The following is a 17981-nucleotide window of genomic DNA, read 5'->3' as shown; positions in this document are numbered from 1 at the left end:
TATTGCTTAATGCATAATGTTTAATACGAGTCTTTACAACAGTAAAAATATAAAATAATAAAAAGTCAATGTAAGCTTCAAAACGAACATTATATTATATCTTTCCTTTTTAAAATTCACATATTAGAAAAATTCTATAGTATTATAATTAGAAATACGCTTTATTAGAGCCTTAACTTGAAACAAAATACAGTTTATCGTATCGAAAAGACTCGTAATGATAATATCTTATATATTACTTAGAACTACACGAACATTGCTTCAAAGCGTAACACGATTCGCATGTTTCGTTGGAATCGTATCGACGAAACGTCAAAAATAATGAAATTACATTGTGAAACCACTTGAATCAATCGTCAAACGCCGCAGAAAAATTCCAGTAAAATATCCAGCAATACACGATGCGCGTGTACGATCAACGATGCTAGTAGTCGAAGAGTATTTCATCGGGCGATGATTTAAGGAACGATTATATACAAAATAATTGAATGAAAATATGTTCGTCGGGTGTGCGAAATAAAAGATTCGAGGTCAATTTGATCGTGAAAGATGTCTTGCGCGAAGGATTTCTCTTGCATCGGAGGTCTGGAGAAGCAGATTCGTGTTGTAAAGGAAACGGTTCTATTTCCGCTCATGTACGGTGACATTTACGCGAAGTTCAACCTGAAACCACCGAGGGGTTTGCTTTTTTACGGGCCTCCCGGTAAAATAAAGCGTTCTACGGTTCGTAATGAAGCGGAACATTGTTGGAAACGAGATTCCCGATTGACATCCTCTGTTTCGCAGGAACAGGAAAAACACTGGTCGCCAGCGCCTTAGCCGCAGAGTGTAGTAATTCGGAACGAAAGGTTTCCTTTATATCTCGTAAGGGTTCCGATTGCCTTAGCAAATGGGTCGGCGAAAGCGAGAAAAAGCTCCAGAAGATTTTTTCACTGGTTAATATAGTGTTTTACTTAAATTAAAATTTCCTATCCATCGTACTTTTAATTTTTAAGATATGTATGTTGAAATACATATAACATATACCTGTTCTCGTTTCATTTGTAGACAATAAAGATTTTAAATTGCATTTGCAAATTAAAAGATATTTGGCAGCGGTTGATTTAAAAAGATCTGAAAACCATGTCGATCTTACAGGCTCAACAATCGAAGCCTTGCATAATCTTCTTTGACGAAGTTGACGGTTTAGCTCCAGTCAGATCTAGCCGCCAAGACTTTGTGCACGCCAGCATTGTTTCCACTCTCTTGGCCTTGATGGACGGCTTAGAGAACAATTCAGAGATCATAGTAATTGGAGCAACGAACAGAATCGATGCCATAGATCCAGCTTTAAGAAGACCTGGCCGATTCGACAGAGAGCTATACTTCCCGTTGCCATGTTATACGTCGAGGAAAGAAATACTCTCAGTACGTTTAATTATAAACTATTACGTAGTGTAATTAATTCATTCGCATTTCTTTGAAAGGGATTTTCAATCTAATGTGTACATCGTTCCTTTAATTTCGAAAACAAGTACATTAAAATAAAGAGACCATGTGTGATCATAGGTTTATATAAAAAGTTGGAAGCAAAAACCACCGCAAAAATTTTTAGCGTATCTGGCATCGAAAACGGTCGGATTTTGTGGAAGTGACTTGCAAGCTCTTTGCGCCGAAGCGGTAATGTGCTGTGTTCGGAGACTCTATCCGGAAATATACACTTCCACTGCGAAGTATCAGATTAATGAACGTCATCTTAAAGTAATGAAAAGAGAATTTCATAATAGATTTAAGATAAGAAAGATAGTTTTATTTAAAGCTAGTCAATTTCTGTAGAACAATTGATTCAGGGTTGATAATATTATCAGTGGATAATGTTAAGAAAAGTTGACGATCAATAGAAGTAGTTAAAAAGAAATTTCTATAATCGACAATGGCTACCGATAACTGAACAAATTTATAATTATTTATAATATTTATAATAGTTAAGATACCCGCTATTTTTTATAAAGTAAAGTTCAATCACATAATCCTAAATTACAAACTATATCCTGCATAAGCTATTCCCATTGACAAAAGATATTGCAGAGGGAGAAAGATTAAGAAACAATGAGTCAATCCTCCAGAAATCTAGATCGGGACACTTCTATTAGATTACGTTTACTACGCTACGTGGATCATAAAATAGCTACTTTATTTGCCAGCGGCGCATATTTAATCTGATTGATATTAAACTGATCGCTACATAGAAGCTATAACGTTTAATCGAATAATAAAACAAGGAATGTGATCGTTGCAAACAAAAATATATATTGCATTTTAAATTAATTTGAAAAAGATAAATCCTTCTTAAATAATTTATGAACTTCTTTTCGTAATTGTCAACGTAATAGGTTGAGAAACAAGATTTTCTAAGGGCACAACAGAACATCTTGCCAGCATCGCATCGTGTTACAATCGCACCCGTGAAATCTTTGTCGTATAAAATCCAGCCATTACTTCAAGAAAATTTGTCATGCATTCTGTCACAACTCGAAACTCTTTGTCCAACGGGAATGTTAATTTGCAATGATATGTAAGCATCGAATTACTGTTTGATTTGATAAGTAGCCTTGACAATTTGTACAAATCTTTTGCATTTTTTATCCATCTATACACAGGATGCATATATGTATAATATCTAGATTACAACATCCTTTATGGTTTTCAATAAGTAAAACGAATCCCTCACAGTAAGTTCTATCTTTTTAGTTGTGTCCATAAAAATGTAAATTTACATAGAAATTCGTAATCTACGATAGAAACTTAATTTATATTAAAAAATCAAAAGGGTACACGAAAATTGAGAAATGATAAAAAATTGAAAATTTGTATAATATCACTTCATAAATTTGATCGAATTAATCAAAGCACTGCGTAAATATTTTTTAAGCTTATATTCGGTCGAATGATATGATTTATGACGTTTTCCATATAATATTATAATTTTTACGATATTATTAAATTAGTTTAATCAAGCTACATTGAACTGTTAAATTTTCGACCACTATGAAAGTAGGGTTTGGTTATAGATAGATCGTAATGGTTCTCATAATATGAAAGGTAAAAAGCTTTAAAAGGCTGTTCTTACAGCACTGGTAGAGCTGTATCGAGGTCAAACAGCTGTCCGAGGATTTTATTGTGCGGTGATGACTCTCACACTCGTCATCTGGGACCAGCATTACTCCATACCTTGGAACATTTACCTTGTCATGTGTTAGACGTCACAACTTTGTTCGAGGAAACAGGAAGGGCTGCGGAGGAAGCTCTCATTCAAGTATTTATTATAAATATTATTAATACCAGAGTACAATATTAATTAAGGCTGATAAAGTGATAACTTAAAAATGAAATCTTGTAAAATATTCTTCATTATGTATTGTCTACGTAGGAAATAAGAAGATTAGAGAATAGGACATTTTTTTATGTATTCGATACAAGAAATGATGTTTTATGAAATTGATAAAAAATGACGTACAAAGATTGGAAAAAATGAATAAAAGATATCTCAAAGTTTTTTTATTTTTATACCCTGTATGAATTATTTTTTGTTTTACTGTTTCTAAAATGTTCAAATATTCGAATTATGTTTATGATTTAATTAATGGATATCTGAATAATTAAATGATAGAAAATGAAAATGGCTCGAAGAAGTTTACCATCGCTGCTCTACATTCCTGACATCTTAGCCTGGTGGGATCTAGTGGATGAAGCGGCACGCGTCGTTTTTACTTCTTTGATGCATGGCTTAGATCGATCGGTGCATATCTTAATCTTGATTACGGCCAATTGCTCACAAGCAGATTTACCAGCAGATGTAAGGGACACTATGATTAAAGTCGTGCTTTAATAGCACATAATATCGATTTAACAATAATAATGTTAATAAAAAGTTGCAAGATAATAATAGACTATGATTCCAGAAATCAATATTAAAATGTTACGAACTTTAAAAGGTATCTTTTTTAAAGTAATGATGATAACAATAACAACTCATTTCACACTTTTCGGTTTTTAAGAATAATAACACATTCTAGTAGTCATAAGCGAAATTTATAACATAGTGGAATCGATATTATAAACAATTACGTATGTATTAATTTATTGTTAGATAAAAATTAACTAGCTCTATAAAAACAATTATTCTGAAGAGATCCACAATCTAATGATTTAATTAAATATTGTTTTCCCATAATGTAAGTATAAGTAGACCTGTAATAATATTTTGTTAAGAAAGATTAAGATGTACTGAACAGAGATTACAGATGTTAGAATATTTTTTGCGTTTCTGGAAAAAGACAAGCATGGACAGGAGTTGTTTTTGTTATAAGTCCTTCAACTGTATGTAATGATATATAAAAAAAGAATGAAAATAATGAAATATATCGTTTCTCATTTTATTCATTTATTCATTTATTCAATTACTAGATTGTATCTTTATTCGATGAACATCAAAGCGAAATATTCGAAGTCATGCCCCCCGGAAAACAACAGCGAGAATCTTTTTTCAAGCAATTATTCGTTCACTCGGCGTGTGACCTCGAATCTAATCGTTCTTCACAAGGTATATATTATAATAATAAAATACCCTCATTTTAAATGTAGAAACGTAGAAAAGGAGTTTCTTCCATATTTTATGATATTTACTTTTTATGAAACCCAATTAATAAGTAGTAATTATTTAACTAGCGGAATTCGAACAAATTATGAATCCAAAAAAGATAAAAGAAGCAGGTAGGAAGCGAAAGCAGGCAGGACGTGCTGATTTCGCAGAAAATCTTTCGACGCGTAAGTGAAAGATCTTTTAATTTTTTCATTCAAAAAGTATCATAGAATATTAATAATATTGCGATAATGATAGAAGAGATGCCATCCTCACGGAGGAGTAAACTCAGAGTCCGCAACAAAATATGCGCCGTGCGATCAGCTCACGTGATGACTGATTCTAAATCAAGTAATAAAATTTATTTGCTTATTTTTATCATAACTCTTTAGTAAATCTTTAAATGACTTATATTTATATAACTATTTCGCTCAATCGCACTTTATAGAATATATCTGCAAATTTTGACTATTAAGCCAATACTAATATTCCTAGCTAAAAAAAGAACTTAATTTTCTATCCAGAAATTAACATTAAAAGAAAAAACAGCGCATCAGGCGAAGGACCACCGTCAAAACGTACAAGAAATTCTCCGTCCCATCTATCCGCTTCGAGCAACGAGAAACTGACAGAGTTCGAAATAGAGGAACTGCTTCGAACGATCGTCGGGGCGACGGAAACGTGGCCGTGCCACGAGCTCGAAAGTCTGTTCGCTTCCCTCGAATTAACTCTAGAAAAGAACGAGGAAGATTTATGCTCTGCAATTGAATGCCTCGAACGGTTTAAAGAATTCAGAAGGCTAAAAGTATACGTGAAGAAGGAACAAGAAGATTGAGTTATCGTTTATTAATTTATTGAACTATATCGCATATGTATAATATCATAGGTACAAGCAATGTATCCTTTCACTGACTGATGTGTAACTTTCAGTCGTTCGCCACTGTGAACTGTACGTCTAACGACCATCTGTTCAAACCTGGACATATGTCATCAAAGAGAGTTGACAGACGCATGATGTTGCGAATCAGTTGTGTATTTTGTTAATAATATGTAATAGTTGATCATTATCATCGTTCGTGGTCGTATGTGTACATGTTACGTAATGTGCTACATGTATCTATATATGTTATTGGCCTCTTTGTTTAAATATCTTGTGACATAACGTTGCATTTCACACGTGTAATATACGCAAAGTTATATTAAGAACTAATTAAACATAGAAATTTTCTGTACTGCGAAAAGTATTTTTGTAGCTGTAACGTTTAAACTGCTACGCTGCTATATACAGGGTGGTTGGTAACTGGTAGTACAAGCGGAAAGGGGGTGATTCTACGCGAAAAAAGAAGTCGAAAATATACAATACAAATTTTTCGTTTGAGGCTTTGTTTTCGAGAAAATCGACTTTGAATTTTCGCTCGGTACGCCTGCGGTACATTATAACGGATCTCACTGTAGATCGTTGTCTCGATGGAAAAATTAAAAAAAAAAAAAAAAAAAAAACCCCTTTTTTTACGTGGGGAAATCCGGCGGATTTTTATCGGCTAAAACCCCACGGGCGGGCCTAGGTGTAGTTCAGCAACGAGTGAAACCGTTCTCCGGGGGTACTTCCCAAACACTCATAGAAGCACAACAACATAGTAGGCAAGGGGGGTCGGGAAACCCACTTGCCCGTTGTATATACTTCTAAGATGATATTTGGTTTTCCACCTTGGCTTGCCCAGGAGTGGTCTCGAACTCGCGACATCTTACTACCCCATACGCCCTTTACGAGCGTAGCTAGCGAACCCGCCGAGTATTTACTAGTTGTTGACGCATTATGTTCATCAAGTTGTCCTTATACTCTGGTATAAGAAAACTCTGGTCTTCAGTGTTGCTACAACGAACACGTGTTTTACAGCTGATAAGATAATAAAATATAGAATAATAGAAAATATAGAATATATAGAATAGAAAATATAGAATAAAAATTTTTCGTTTGAGGCTTCGTTTTCGAGAAAATCGACTTTAAATTTTCGCTCGGTACGCCTGCGGTACATTATAACGGATCTCACTGTAGATCGTTGTCTCGATGGAAAAATTAAAAAAAAAAAAAAAAAAAAAAACCTCTTTTTTTACGTGGGGAAATCCGGCGGATTTTTATCGGCTAAAACCCCACGGGCGGGCCTAGGTGTAGTTCAGCAACGAGTGAAACCGTTCTCCGGGGGTACTTCCCAAACACTCATAGAAGCACAACAACATAGTAGGCAAGGGGGGTCGGGAAACCCACTTGCCCGTTGTATATACTTCTAAGATGATATTTGGTTTTCCACCTTGGCTTGCCCAGGAGTGGTCTCGAACTCGCGACATCTTACTACCCCATACGCCCTTTACGAGCGTAGCTAGCGAACCCGCCGAGGATTTACTAGTTGTTGACGCATTATGTTCATCAAGTTGTCCTTATACTCTGGTATAAGAAAATTCTGGTCTTCAGTGTTGCTACAACGAACACGTGTTTTACAGCTGATAAGATAATAAAATATAGAATAATAGAAAATATAGAATATATAGAATAGAAAATATAGAATAAAAATTTTTCGTTTGAGGCTTTGTTTTCGAGAAAATCGACTTTGAATTTTCGCTCGGTACGCGTGCGGTACGTTATAACGGATCTCACTGTAGATTTTCGACTTCTTTTTTCGAGGAGAATCACCCCCTTTCCGCTTGTACCACCAGTTACCAACCATCCTGTATATATTAGCTCCTTAAGTTAATTTTGTGGTAACATGACATTCCATTTGCAATTTGCTCAATTAATTAAGTAGCTATAAAATGGGATACCAGAGATTCACTTCATATTTTTCTCGTCGCTGTTTCTTCCACTAATAGTCTTCAATCTTCTGAAATTTAAAGAAATTGATGTTTTTCCGTCTGTAGGCGAAAACATTTCTGTTTCGAGTCAAATAGGTATTATCTGTTGTAGTTGAGTTTGTAAGTTCTTCTTCTGGGAAAAAGTTTAAAGAAAATACACAAGTTAGAGAAGAGAAGATCCACCCAAAATTTCTCCAACGAACAACAATGCGTGTATGCTGCAACGATACAAGTTTAAGTCTACGGTTGGTACAGATATATAGCATCACGATAATTTGGTTATAGCTTTGGTAAGAAATAAAGAATTAATAGTGAAGAACCGTTCTTCGATAATAATTTTGAAAATATAATAGAAATATCAACTGTTTAATCGAACTGCTCTAGATATCAAAAGACTTAAGGACGTTGATGTACGTATGTTGCGAATTCTCGACTAAAGAGCAACCGGTCAGGTCAAACCGATCGGTCGATATCGCGTACCTCGAATGAATTAACGCTCAAGGTGGAGGAAGTTTAATAGATCGAGTATTAGAGTAATCCAGCACTGTGTTGAACTTGTATAAACGTAACGTGTGATGTGATGCACGGCGGTGGTAAGATCTTGTTAGAAGTGAAGTCTTTCAATCGTACGGTACGATGTCTGATGATCAACTGTCCTCCTACATTGCTGATTCTCTCTACCAGCCGTTGGGTTTCGTCTGTCCATCGTGCCTTTCCGGCTGGGTCTTTTCCGGTGTTTTTTACCTGACCTCGGAATCATTAGGTTTACAGTTCGGGGAGGACACGCAATTCGGAATTTCCTACAGAAGGGAATGGGCCTGTCCCAGTCAAAATTCCGAACAGTGTGTGTTCAGATTACATGTGGTCCATCCGAAGAAATAAAAGAAAGAAGTATTAAAAGTTAAAAGTTGTACTGTTTGGAAGTGTACATGAAAGAGTTTAAGGATGATAGGATAACGTAAAGAGTAAGTATGTCGGAGATGGAAGGACACCGGACCTTCCCCTGGAACTCCGGGAAAATCCGTAAAATCGTAATTAAAGTGTACAGTTGTAATTAAACAAATTGCCGTCATTCTGCCCAGTTGTACTTGTTTGCGACTTGTGATAATAAACTTGGGCTCAAGGCGACCATCAGTCGCCGAACGTAGCCGCGGTCAACGGGACGGGCACTCAGTCTAGCAAAGGTGCGGGGCGGTGTTATGACCCTCATTAAAGGAACTACCCATAGAGGTATCGGACAGTAAAACATGCTAACGGTTCCTTAGGACAATGTATACCTGATGTTGAGGCACGTACACAGCACAAGTCTGGTTAGCCCGAGGACCCGCCATAAAACCTCGGTTTTTCGGCAATTAAGATTTGTGCAAACGGACAGGCAGCTTTTGTCTCAAATCGACCAATCGACAGCGACATCGATCCGAGGATCTTGTACTTAGACACCCCACCATCGGTAGCGTCATTGGGACGAAAATTCATTCTTTCTCGAGATTTCATCGGCGAAGGGAGTAGTACACGTTTGAGTTAGAGCAAGTATACCTACCCTCCCGTTGACCGTGGATTCGTTATCGAACCTAAGACCATTATCACTAGTGTCGCGAGTGCCTAATGTTGATTGTCGAATCGGTAGTGTTCATACTCGTTGTATCAGGCCGTATCTTCGTTATAACACAACGCTGGCCAACTCCAAGAGAGGTCTATCAAACGCCCGCAACCCTGTTCCTGACTCTTCTCCGACAAGTATAAGAGTAGCTAGGTAGGTATGCACACGTTTCCAGGACAGTTAGAGTTCCTGGTTTGTACCCTAAATATGTAGGGTAATATTACCCTATGGCGAGGGTGCCTTATAAGGGACAGCATACCACTTATCTTATAACTTCAAAATCAAACGCATGCTAAGTAATTTGGCAAGGCAATGATCTATCAGAAATTTTTGATCTGTTACTTTTGTTTGAAGATTATGCGGAATAGTGAAATTGTAATTCAATATTATCTGGATCACAAAGGATATAACCTAACAAACACGAAGATAGTACCCGCTGGGGGTAGCCACCCATATGCTATATTATTATACCACTAAGCTATAATATTTTGCCAAATGTCCTACTGGACAAATTGTAAAATTTAAATAAATAAATAAATAAAAAAATATTATCTGGAGATATCGGAACTTCCTGATTAGAAGCAAAAGGAGTTCAATTATTTGAGTTGTCACAACGACAATGAAAGAGCAGTGGTAAGATCGTTCGAGTGTGTTATTACAACAGTTTTGTTGCTCAACAAAGAAAGTGTTCAAGTTCGTGCGGTTTGGTGTGAAGCCACTTTCTCCATTACGATGATGTCGCGTACAATGGAAAACATAGCGATAAAAATGAATGTCACAGGCTATCACGCGTGATATTTCACTCTATGCAAATCTTGTTTTAATATTACCATCCTCTAATAACATCAAATACGTTATTGTTTGTAATTAAATACAAACATACTATTCTTTGTAATCGCTACAAACAATAATTCTTCTACTTCTCATGTGATATTGAATAATAATACAATATTTAATTCCACTTACCTAACGCTATTAATTCTCTCAGTCTAAACAAAACGTCGTGTGATGAATTTTCTCAGCAAGCATTCTCAGCTTAAATATTACGCGTTCTATAAAATTATTTTTACATTTAATAATGATTTCACTGTTGATCATTCCTTTTGAGGGGATGCAATGAAAAATTATCTATGAATGAAAGACTTTACTGTTGTGTATGTTTCTTGACGCATAGTTCACAGTCATTAATTTTTCCCTCGTAATTGAATCATTATTAGATTAACTTTTGTTTAACTTCTTTCTAAACGTTCAATGAAGACGTATGTGATATAGAGCTGTTTATGACTTTCTACGTTTTATTTTAGAAGCATATTATGGTATCATTACCGACTTCAGTGGCAAAAGTTATGGAAAAATTGAACTTAACAATAACCATTTTGATAACTTTCATGTTATATGCATTTAGTATATTTTCGCATTTTGAAATTTCCTATAAATAAATGAACATCCGTACCTAATTATGAGTGTATTTACTCTCTTAAATTCAACCTTTTCTGACATCTCTTTCATAAAAAAATTCTATATCTTTTGCTGAACTCGTTTCCGATGATCTTATTTACTTAACGCTTATAGTGAACCTATAGTCTATACTTATAGTCAAGTCAAAAGCGCCAATACATACATATGGCAGCTTGTTACAAACGGTCGAAGTGAACGCGATCGCAGCCGGCGACAGAGCATGCAGGCTCCTTTCTCTGCGCGCACGACATGCTAATTCACGAACAACTGTAATTGTCTCTTCTCCCCGATGACGGAAGATGGAAAGCAAGATTGAATCTCCTTGAAGAGAGGTGGAGAGATGCAAGCCATGCTGTTCTCCAGGGCTTATCAGTTGGTGCCGGGCAGCCGTGCAATGCGTTGCCTCGTCTTGTAATTTAATTGTGCTTTCAATATTACGCGTGACACACATCGAACCCTTTACGGAATATATATGCCGGTCCATTGACTTCCGCTGACCAAGCAGCAACTATCGGAAGCCGTAGCGCTCTTACATCCAGCCAAAGACTTCAGGTACGAGGCGCTCCAACGCGACCAAAAGTTTCTTCAGAACAAGCCGGTAGCATGTAGACTCTCGCACATGCTAAAATTTTGTCAAACTATCCGTATCGAGAGGTTGTGCGACCACGTGTAATTCGAATTTGTTGATACAGTTTCGAGATCTTTTTATTTGATAGTATTTTACCAACAAATTTTTAGTTTGTGATTTGTCTTTAACCCTTTCATGCTGGATATTGCACATAGGCAACATTGTATTAATAAAGAAGTAATGTTGGTTTTTGATTGTATTAAGAAACCTGTTTCGGATGAATAGAATAGTTTGCGGTAAAATCATGTTAGAAAGATGATGTTCCGCATTTATAAAACACTTGGTTCTCTTCAAAAGCTAAAAGTCAGTTTAAATAGAGCAATTTTAATAGTTAGATATGAAAGACAACAGAATCTGTTTTTCATCAGTTACATTATATGAATTTAAGAAAAGTTCAGATAGGATTAATTGCATTTTTCCTCATTTTCTAATGAATTTAGATAAATAAATCTATTTTAGGTAAATTGGAAGAAATTATTTAACACTTTTTAAATGAAAATAAGTGCCATCGTTTGTAGTCCCCCATTTTCGATCCTACAGGACACTTTTCTATAGATCTTGATATATCCAGGTTTTATAAAATACTGTTTTAGGTATGTATATAAAATATTTCAGAATGTCGATACGCCTAAGTTTTAAAGAATGTTTTTTTAATCCAGTTGTGCTTGACCCTTTTTTTCATTATTTTTCGAACTGGTGCCATTTTCCTTTATTTTAAAATCTAAATTGAATGTGTGGCTTAAAATTTTGTTCTGTTGTTATTAAAAAATGGTCATCAATTCTAAAAATTATCGTGTAATATTGCAAAATATACAAAGATTATAAAGTCGATATAAACGATATAAAATAACATTTCTAAATTCAAACATATAAAATTGTCTTCCAATCGTCCTTTTCGAAAGTCTATTCGTAAACATATCTGAGTTAGATATATTAAGAATACTTAATGACCTTCAATTTGTTGCCATATTTCAGCTTTTTCTGAAGTACATATAATTTTTTCATTTATATTTTTGTACTTTTTATTATTTACGCATATTACTTTACTTGCCGAAAAAATCAAGAGGTTTGATGGAAATCTAAGTTCCTTAACTATCATTGTAATCCAATATCCTTGCTAGTGCTCAATCGTTGTGTAGGTATTTAATTTACATTCCTCCTCTATCGTATCGCAAGTGATAAATGGAGCATTTCTATCTTTAAATCCTAAATCAGTATCTCCATTGTGCTGTAGCAAGTGATAATTCTTTTCGTTGATCGTAAACGACAATATCCTTGTCGATAAATTTCAACTGGAACTTTCAACAGCATATTTGTTTCAAAGGACGAATAATTTCTGTGCTCTTTTAATAATATCTATTTTAATAATATCAATTTCAATAATATCGATTGTAATAATTTTTATTATATTTTTGTTTAGATTCTATGGAGCACATTTTTTTTATAACTTTCTAAAGTGTATCTATCGTGATGTGATAGAAAAAAACTCAGATTGTGTTTCTCCATTTCGAAAAACATTTATTAAAAAAAGATATAAAATTCTTAAATTACTATACGTATGTATGTATTATTATTGCTCTGTACAGCAGAATATAACTTTGTTCAATGTAAATAATCTAGTACAAAATAACAAAACATGAAAATTAAGTGGATATTACAAGTAATAAGTAATAATACTGATAAAAAGCACATACTTTGAACATTTAGGCAAATATCTTCTAAAATATTTTAACAAATTTCGTCTCATCGTTACTAAGCGCCTATATATAAACATAAAGAAACATATATAATACACTAAATTCAATGTCAAGATACGTATAACACAAACATAAGTAGCTTTTGGAACATTTTGGCAGCGATAATATTAAGTAGCATTTAAGTGCAGTTCCCGTTCATTTAATTCGAACACAGTACATATTGAACTTGTGTTTGATCAGTACATATATATATATATATATTTTAACATACATGTATATGTACTTTATGAAATATAAAGAACATAATATAACGAAAGATAACGTTACACGTAATGAAAGTTGAATAGTTTCCTATATTAAAGGTACTTCAGTATATTCATTTCGTAATATATGTATTACATATTCTGAGGACGTATCCACCATTGGAATAGTTGCTCGCAGTTCGACACCATTCTCATAAAGCTATGCTTGCTATCTACCGATCCAATAGTTTCTATTGCTATTCATCGGTACCATTGACTAGATCTATTACGATCGGTCCTTTACTTCTACTTTCCATATCCCCGGGACAAGGCACAAGAAAATGGCTAACAGATTCTTCTACGCTTTGCGTATTGTTATTTATTTCGAATTTTCCCTTATGATGATTAATATTATGCTGTCGTGTCATCTTAGATGATATATTGATATTCTCATTACATGTCATTAAATTTTCCTTTACACTATCAGATCCACATATTGTTGCTATGTTATTATAACTTTGCATTTTCGCAATGTGCTCCTTCATATGAGAAATGTATTTTTCTTTGGTTGAATTTCTACAGTCGAAATCCAATTCAGTTATTATTTTCTTCATTTTTTTGATACACTCATTATTCGTTTCGCAACATTTGGTACTAGATTTCGAGTTTTTTCCTGCGTAGTCGATTACTTTCTCTAGCAAGTGCCATCCTTCTTCTTCCAGTCTCTTCATATCTCTAATGGCGACATGTAGTAACATCTCTCGCTCGAACCGAGTTGGTGACTCGTGATTGACATCCGCAGTGCTATGTCCCCGAACGATTCGCAACACTTCTTGCACATCATCATCGGAATTATCTTTCACGTTGTGAGTAAGAGTTTTCACAATTTGTTGTTGCTCTTGACCTTGCTGTAGTTGCTCCTGATGTTTGACTTGCAATTGCTGTTCTTGTTGCAGTTGCAACTGTCGATCCGGTTGTAATTGCTGTTCTTGTTGCAGTTTCAACTGCTGCATCCCATCGTTGGAATTATCTTCGGTGGGGAGAGAGGAAATTTCCATAATTTCTTGTTGCTGTTGATCTTGGTGTGGTTGTTCCTGATGCTCTACTTGTAATCGTTGTTTTTGTCGCAATTGCAGTTGTTGATCTGGTTGTAATTGTTGCTGCTGCTTTTGCCGCAGTTGCTGTTCTTTTGGTTTTATTGATGCTGATTGTATCATAAGTTTAATAGGTGTACTAGGAACACTTGCATTTGGCATGATTATTGGCACGATTACCGGTAGTATTGCCTGTATCACATTAGAGTCATCCTGTAATTTTCTCAGTATATAGTTTTCTGTATTGTTTATAATAAAATCTTTCTGGACTGGATTTGTATTAATATTTGTTGTTTCCTCATTTTCGTCAATGTTTTCTGGATTAATTTGCATGGTATTCCTTGATCGAGTATTTGTATTCTTTGTTGAAGATGTAACACTATCATTTTTTTTGTTGTAGCTCGACATTGACTTTGATGTTATAGCGAACTGCGACATATTACACGTTTCGTCGAATATTAAAGCATCATCTGAATGCGTCGAAGAGAGTTCCTCCGAATTACCATTTTTAACATGATCTTGTTCATGTAAATTGCACTTTTCGGTCACAAATGACAAATTTAATTCAAGAGATGAGTTTGGTGTAACACAAAGAGTGGCGCCACATTTTTCATTTGCGGATATATCGCGTGACTCCTTCAACCTGTGCGAAGAGTTAGTTTCCTCCTGCGTTATAATTTTCTCACGAACCGCCTGTGTACTTGCTACAATGTTGCTAGCCAAATATCGATTCGAGCATTGTACCGTGTGCACAGACGGGTTAAAACATTGGCAAGGACTATTACCGAACAAAAGAGGATCGATACGAGAAGCAACACTTTCATACATATTCATGTCTGCAATTAATTCAGTATCACGATTCGATTCGGTTTGAGTCCACATGTCGACGTTATCTTTCTTCAAGTATTTTCTATTCACTGATATTTTGGCGATGATTTCCTCTCCTATTTTCAAGGTTAAACGTAATTTTTTGTGTTCTTTTGTTGCAAAATTTTTACTAGCCTTGATTACTGAATGGTTTAAAGATTTTGGAAAATTTTTGCAGATTTCGATTTCCTTCTCCGTACATTGTGTTTCTTTCACAGTCATGTTACCAAGTTCTTCATTTGTCTGATGTTTTAACAAATTATGCTTATCTAAGTCAATTTTACACTTAAAACACTTTCCACATAGATTACATGTGTTCCCCAGGATAATAACGGAACAATCACGCAATGTTACACCACTGGGAATATTAATCTTTTTAGTTTTACGATCACTGTTTGACATTCTATACTTGTACTGAAATCTTTTCATTTGAAGACCAATACAACGAAAGAAATCCTCTTTGCTGCTTATTTTGGACACGTCAAAAGTGTGTGATTGAAAACAATTTTTTTCACCATGCCTGAGTGTCCTCAGTGAGTATCTGCCTGGATCTCCAATAACGTTGTAGTCCCGTTGTATATGTGGCGCCATCTTCTAAAAGTAACGCATTTCTGGACAACATAAAATGATGAGACTGATTATTTTTTACATTGGAAATTAATAACAACATAGTACCGTGATAAATTTTATATAAAAGTAGTATGGTAGTATTTTGACAACTATTATTCGATGTAAAAAATGTATGAATAATAGTCACAAATATTTACCATAGACGTTTAGCCCGTATAGGGTGTCATAAGTTTACATACGTATAAAGTTAATTCATTCAGTTTATAGATGAAAATAACATTTTGAAATGTATTTGATCAAAATGTAATAAATACGCGAGTTGTAACGATAGAAATGGATTTAATGTTAATATATATTTAATACATTATTATTTATTACTAATATAAGTTTATAATATGAATTTAATTTATGAGATACTTTCTCTTTAGTGTTGCCTCCTCATTACGGTTATTTTTTAAAATAAATTGATATAATATATCTGTTTTATAGAAAAATTTGTACAGATGCTCATCAAATTTTGCATAAGGCATTATCGAATGTATACGTAAACAAATGCTGGATTTATCGTGAAAAAGAGGAAACAAAAATGTCCATTATGATTTTTAAAATATTCTTATTATTGATAGAAATACTTCTTCCTACAGATACTTTCTAGAAATACATCAAATGGGGATAAAACTACAAAACTATAAAATACCTTATAAAATATTATAAATTAAAATAGTAAACTTATTTTATTGCTCCCGTTAATTACTTATTTTGTAAAAACAGGAAAAAAGGAATTTACATCTTTTGCAAATTAAATAGTTTATTTTATTTTTAATTAAATAAATGAGTAACATTTATCTTTTATTTTCTACTATTATACGTATATAATAAACACTTCAAAATATTAAATATTCTGTAAAAATTCAGTACTTACAAGAACAAATATTGGTTAGAATATACAAGTCTTCATACAGATAGAGATTTTTCTCCTTCATCATATCACATTGTTGGGAAAGAATTAAAACCTTCATCCCAAAAAGTATTGAGAAACTCTATGAATTTTACGATATAGGTATACATCGCGTAAAAGAAAAATTGCATGAGATGGCGCAATTCCAATGTTGCCGAATGTAAACACTATCCCCATTGCTATGACTATAAGACTGATATTTTGGCCATAATTACAAAGATAATTGGTTCCGGCTAATTGATAAAAATATAAAAACGCATCTACAAATTTTTCTCCTTCAATTCAATTCAACGCAACACAGAAAACTGAAACTTTGGTAGACCCAACATAGCAGCGTGGCAACGTCACGTAGTCATAGTCAAGTAATCCGATAAGACCCAAGAGGTTCAACCAATAGGAAGCAAGGTTGTATATAACACAACCAATCCCCGCCCTTATTTTATTCTGTGTTGCCTTCACGTATACTATGCTGTAGCTGACTAATGCTGCATATATGTATGTAGTTATCTTGCTGTTGCCGGTAACGAAAAAGAATTTTCGACACTATATTGTTATTGTTTAACCAGAGACAAGACGAATGTATAGTGTATAAGAATAAAAAAAAAGTAAATTCAGAAGAATATTCTTTACATTTACGTATCTTCATTATTATGTGCTTCTTTACTTATGCACCATTCGGAACATAAAATTAGATGTTCATGCCAACTAAAGTTCTATTTATAAAGGAAAGAAATAAAGCTTTTATTGAGATATATTCAGACTATACGAATTTATTCATGTTATTTTCTGACTTATACCTAAAAATATTTAATGTCTTTAATTATTGAAGAGAATAATTTCCTAAAAGCAAAAGTAAAAGAAAATTTTAATACTGTAAAAATTTATATTTTACATTTGAAAATGTGTTTATAATTGTTATGATATACATATATTTAATATTGTATAAGTTGTAAAACATTATAAATATATTATAAACATATTTTGTTTTTACACATCCATATTCTAATAAATTTATCTCTATTGTATTCTCAAATACTATGAGAAAATATGTATATGGATACATAATACATATTATGTGTTTATATATATGTATATATATATGTATATATATGTATATATATGTATATATATATGTATATATATGTATATATATATGTATATATATTTGTATATATATATGTATATATATATACTTATATATATATACATATATATATACTTATATATATATATATACATATATATATACTTACATATATATATACATATATATATATAATATATATTTGTATATATATGTATATATATATATATATGTTCAGGCAGATTATACTGTGAGAAATTATCAAGTTGTATCAACTTACATGAAGATAATCATGGACGCACTGTACCAGACTAA

The 17981-nt window shown here is 33.6% G+C and overlaps 3 protein-coding genes across 6 annotated transcripts in view; 2 read left to right on the top strand and 1 right to left on the bottom strand.

Moving 5' to 3' along the window:
* The first annotated feature begins 49 nt into the window (after positions 1-49).
* Positions 50-6375, top strand: LOC126878194 (ATPase family AAA domain-containing protein 2-like). Its single transcript, XM_050640753.1, has 10 exons — positions 50-703; positions 787-935; positions 1138-1407; positions 1549-1740; positions 2373-2554; positions 3112-3295; positions 3650-3835; positions 4447-4582; positions 4880-4972; positions 5146-6375. The coding sequence occupies exons 1-10, from the start codon at positions 550-552 to the stop codon at positions 5454-5456; spliced, it is 1857 nt and encodes a 618-aa protein (XP_050496710.1). The 5' UTR covers positions 50-549; the 3' UTR covers positions 5457-6375.
* A 4537-nt stretch (positions 6376-10912) lies between these two features.
* LOC126875986 (collagen alpha-1(IX) chain-like) overlaps positions 10913-17981 on the top strand; it is a 28354-nt gene continuing 21285 nt past the window's right edge. For all 4 annotated transcript variants that reach the window (XR_007693851.1, XM_050638919.1, XM_050638922.1 and 1 more), the window contains exon 1: positions 10913-11078. The gene's annotated coding sequence lies outside the window, so the exon portion shown is untranslated. The remainder of the gene's footprint in view (positions 11079-17981) is intronic.
* LOC126876002 (putative mediator of RNA polymerase II transcription subunit 29) lies at positions 13035-17450 on the bottom strand. The gene is made up of 2 exons (XM_050638925.1): positions 16547-17450; positions 13035-15665 (listed from the first exon to the last, which is right to left on the bottom strand). The coding sequence occupies exon 2, from the start codon at positions 15643-15645 to the stop codon at positions 13351-13353; it is 2295 nt and encodes a 764-aa protein (XP_050494882.1). The 5' UTR covers positions 15646-15665; positions 16547-17450; the 3' UTR covers positions 13035-13350.

The sequence above is a fragment of the Bombus huntii genome, chromosome 2 (genome assembly GCF_024542735.1).
Source record: "Bombus huntii isolate Logan2020A chromosome 2, iyBomHunt1.1, whole genome shotgun sequence".
Classification (NCBI taxonomy): domain Eukaryota; kingdom Metazoa; phylum Arthropoda; class Insecta; order Hymenoptera; family Apidae; genus Bombus; species Bombus huntii.
Note: the sequence above shows the minus strand (reverse complement) of the source record. Positions and strands in the feature narration are given on the sequence as shown.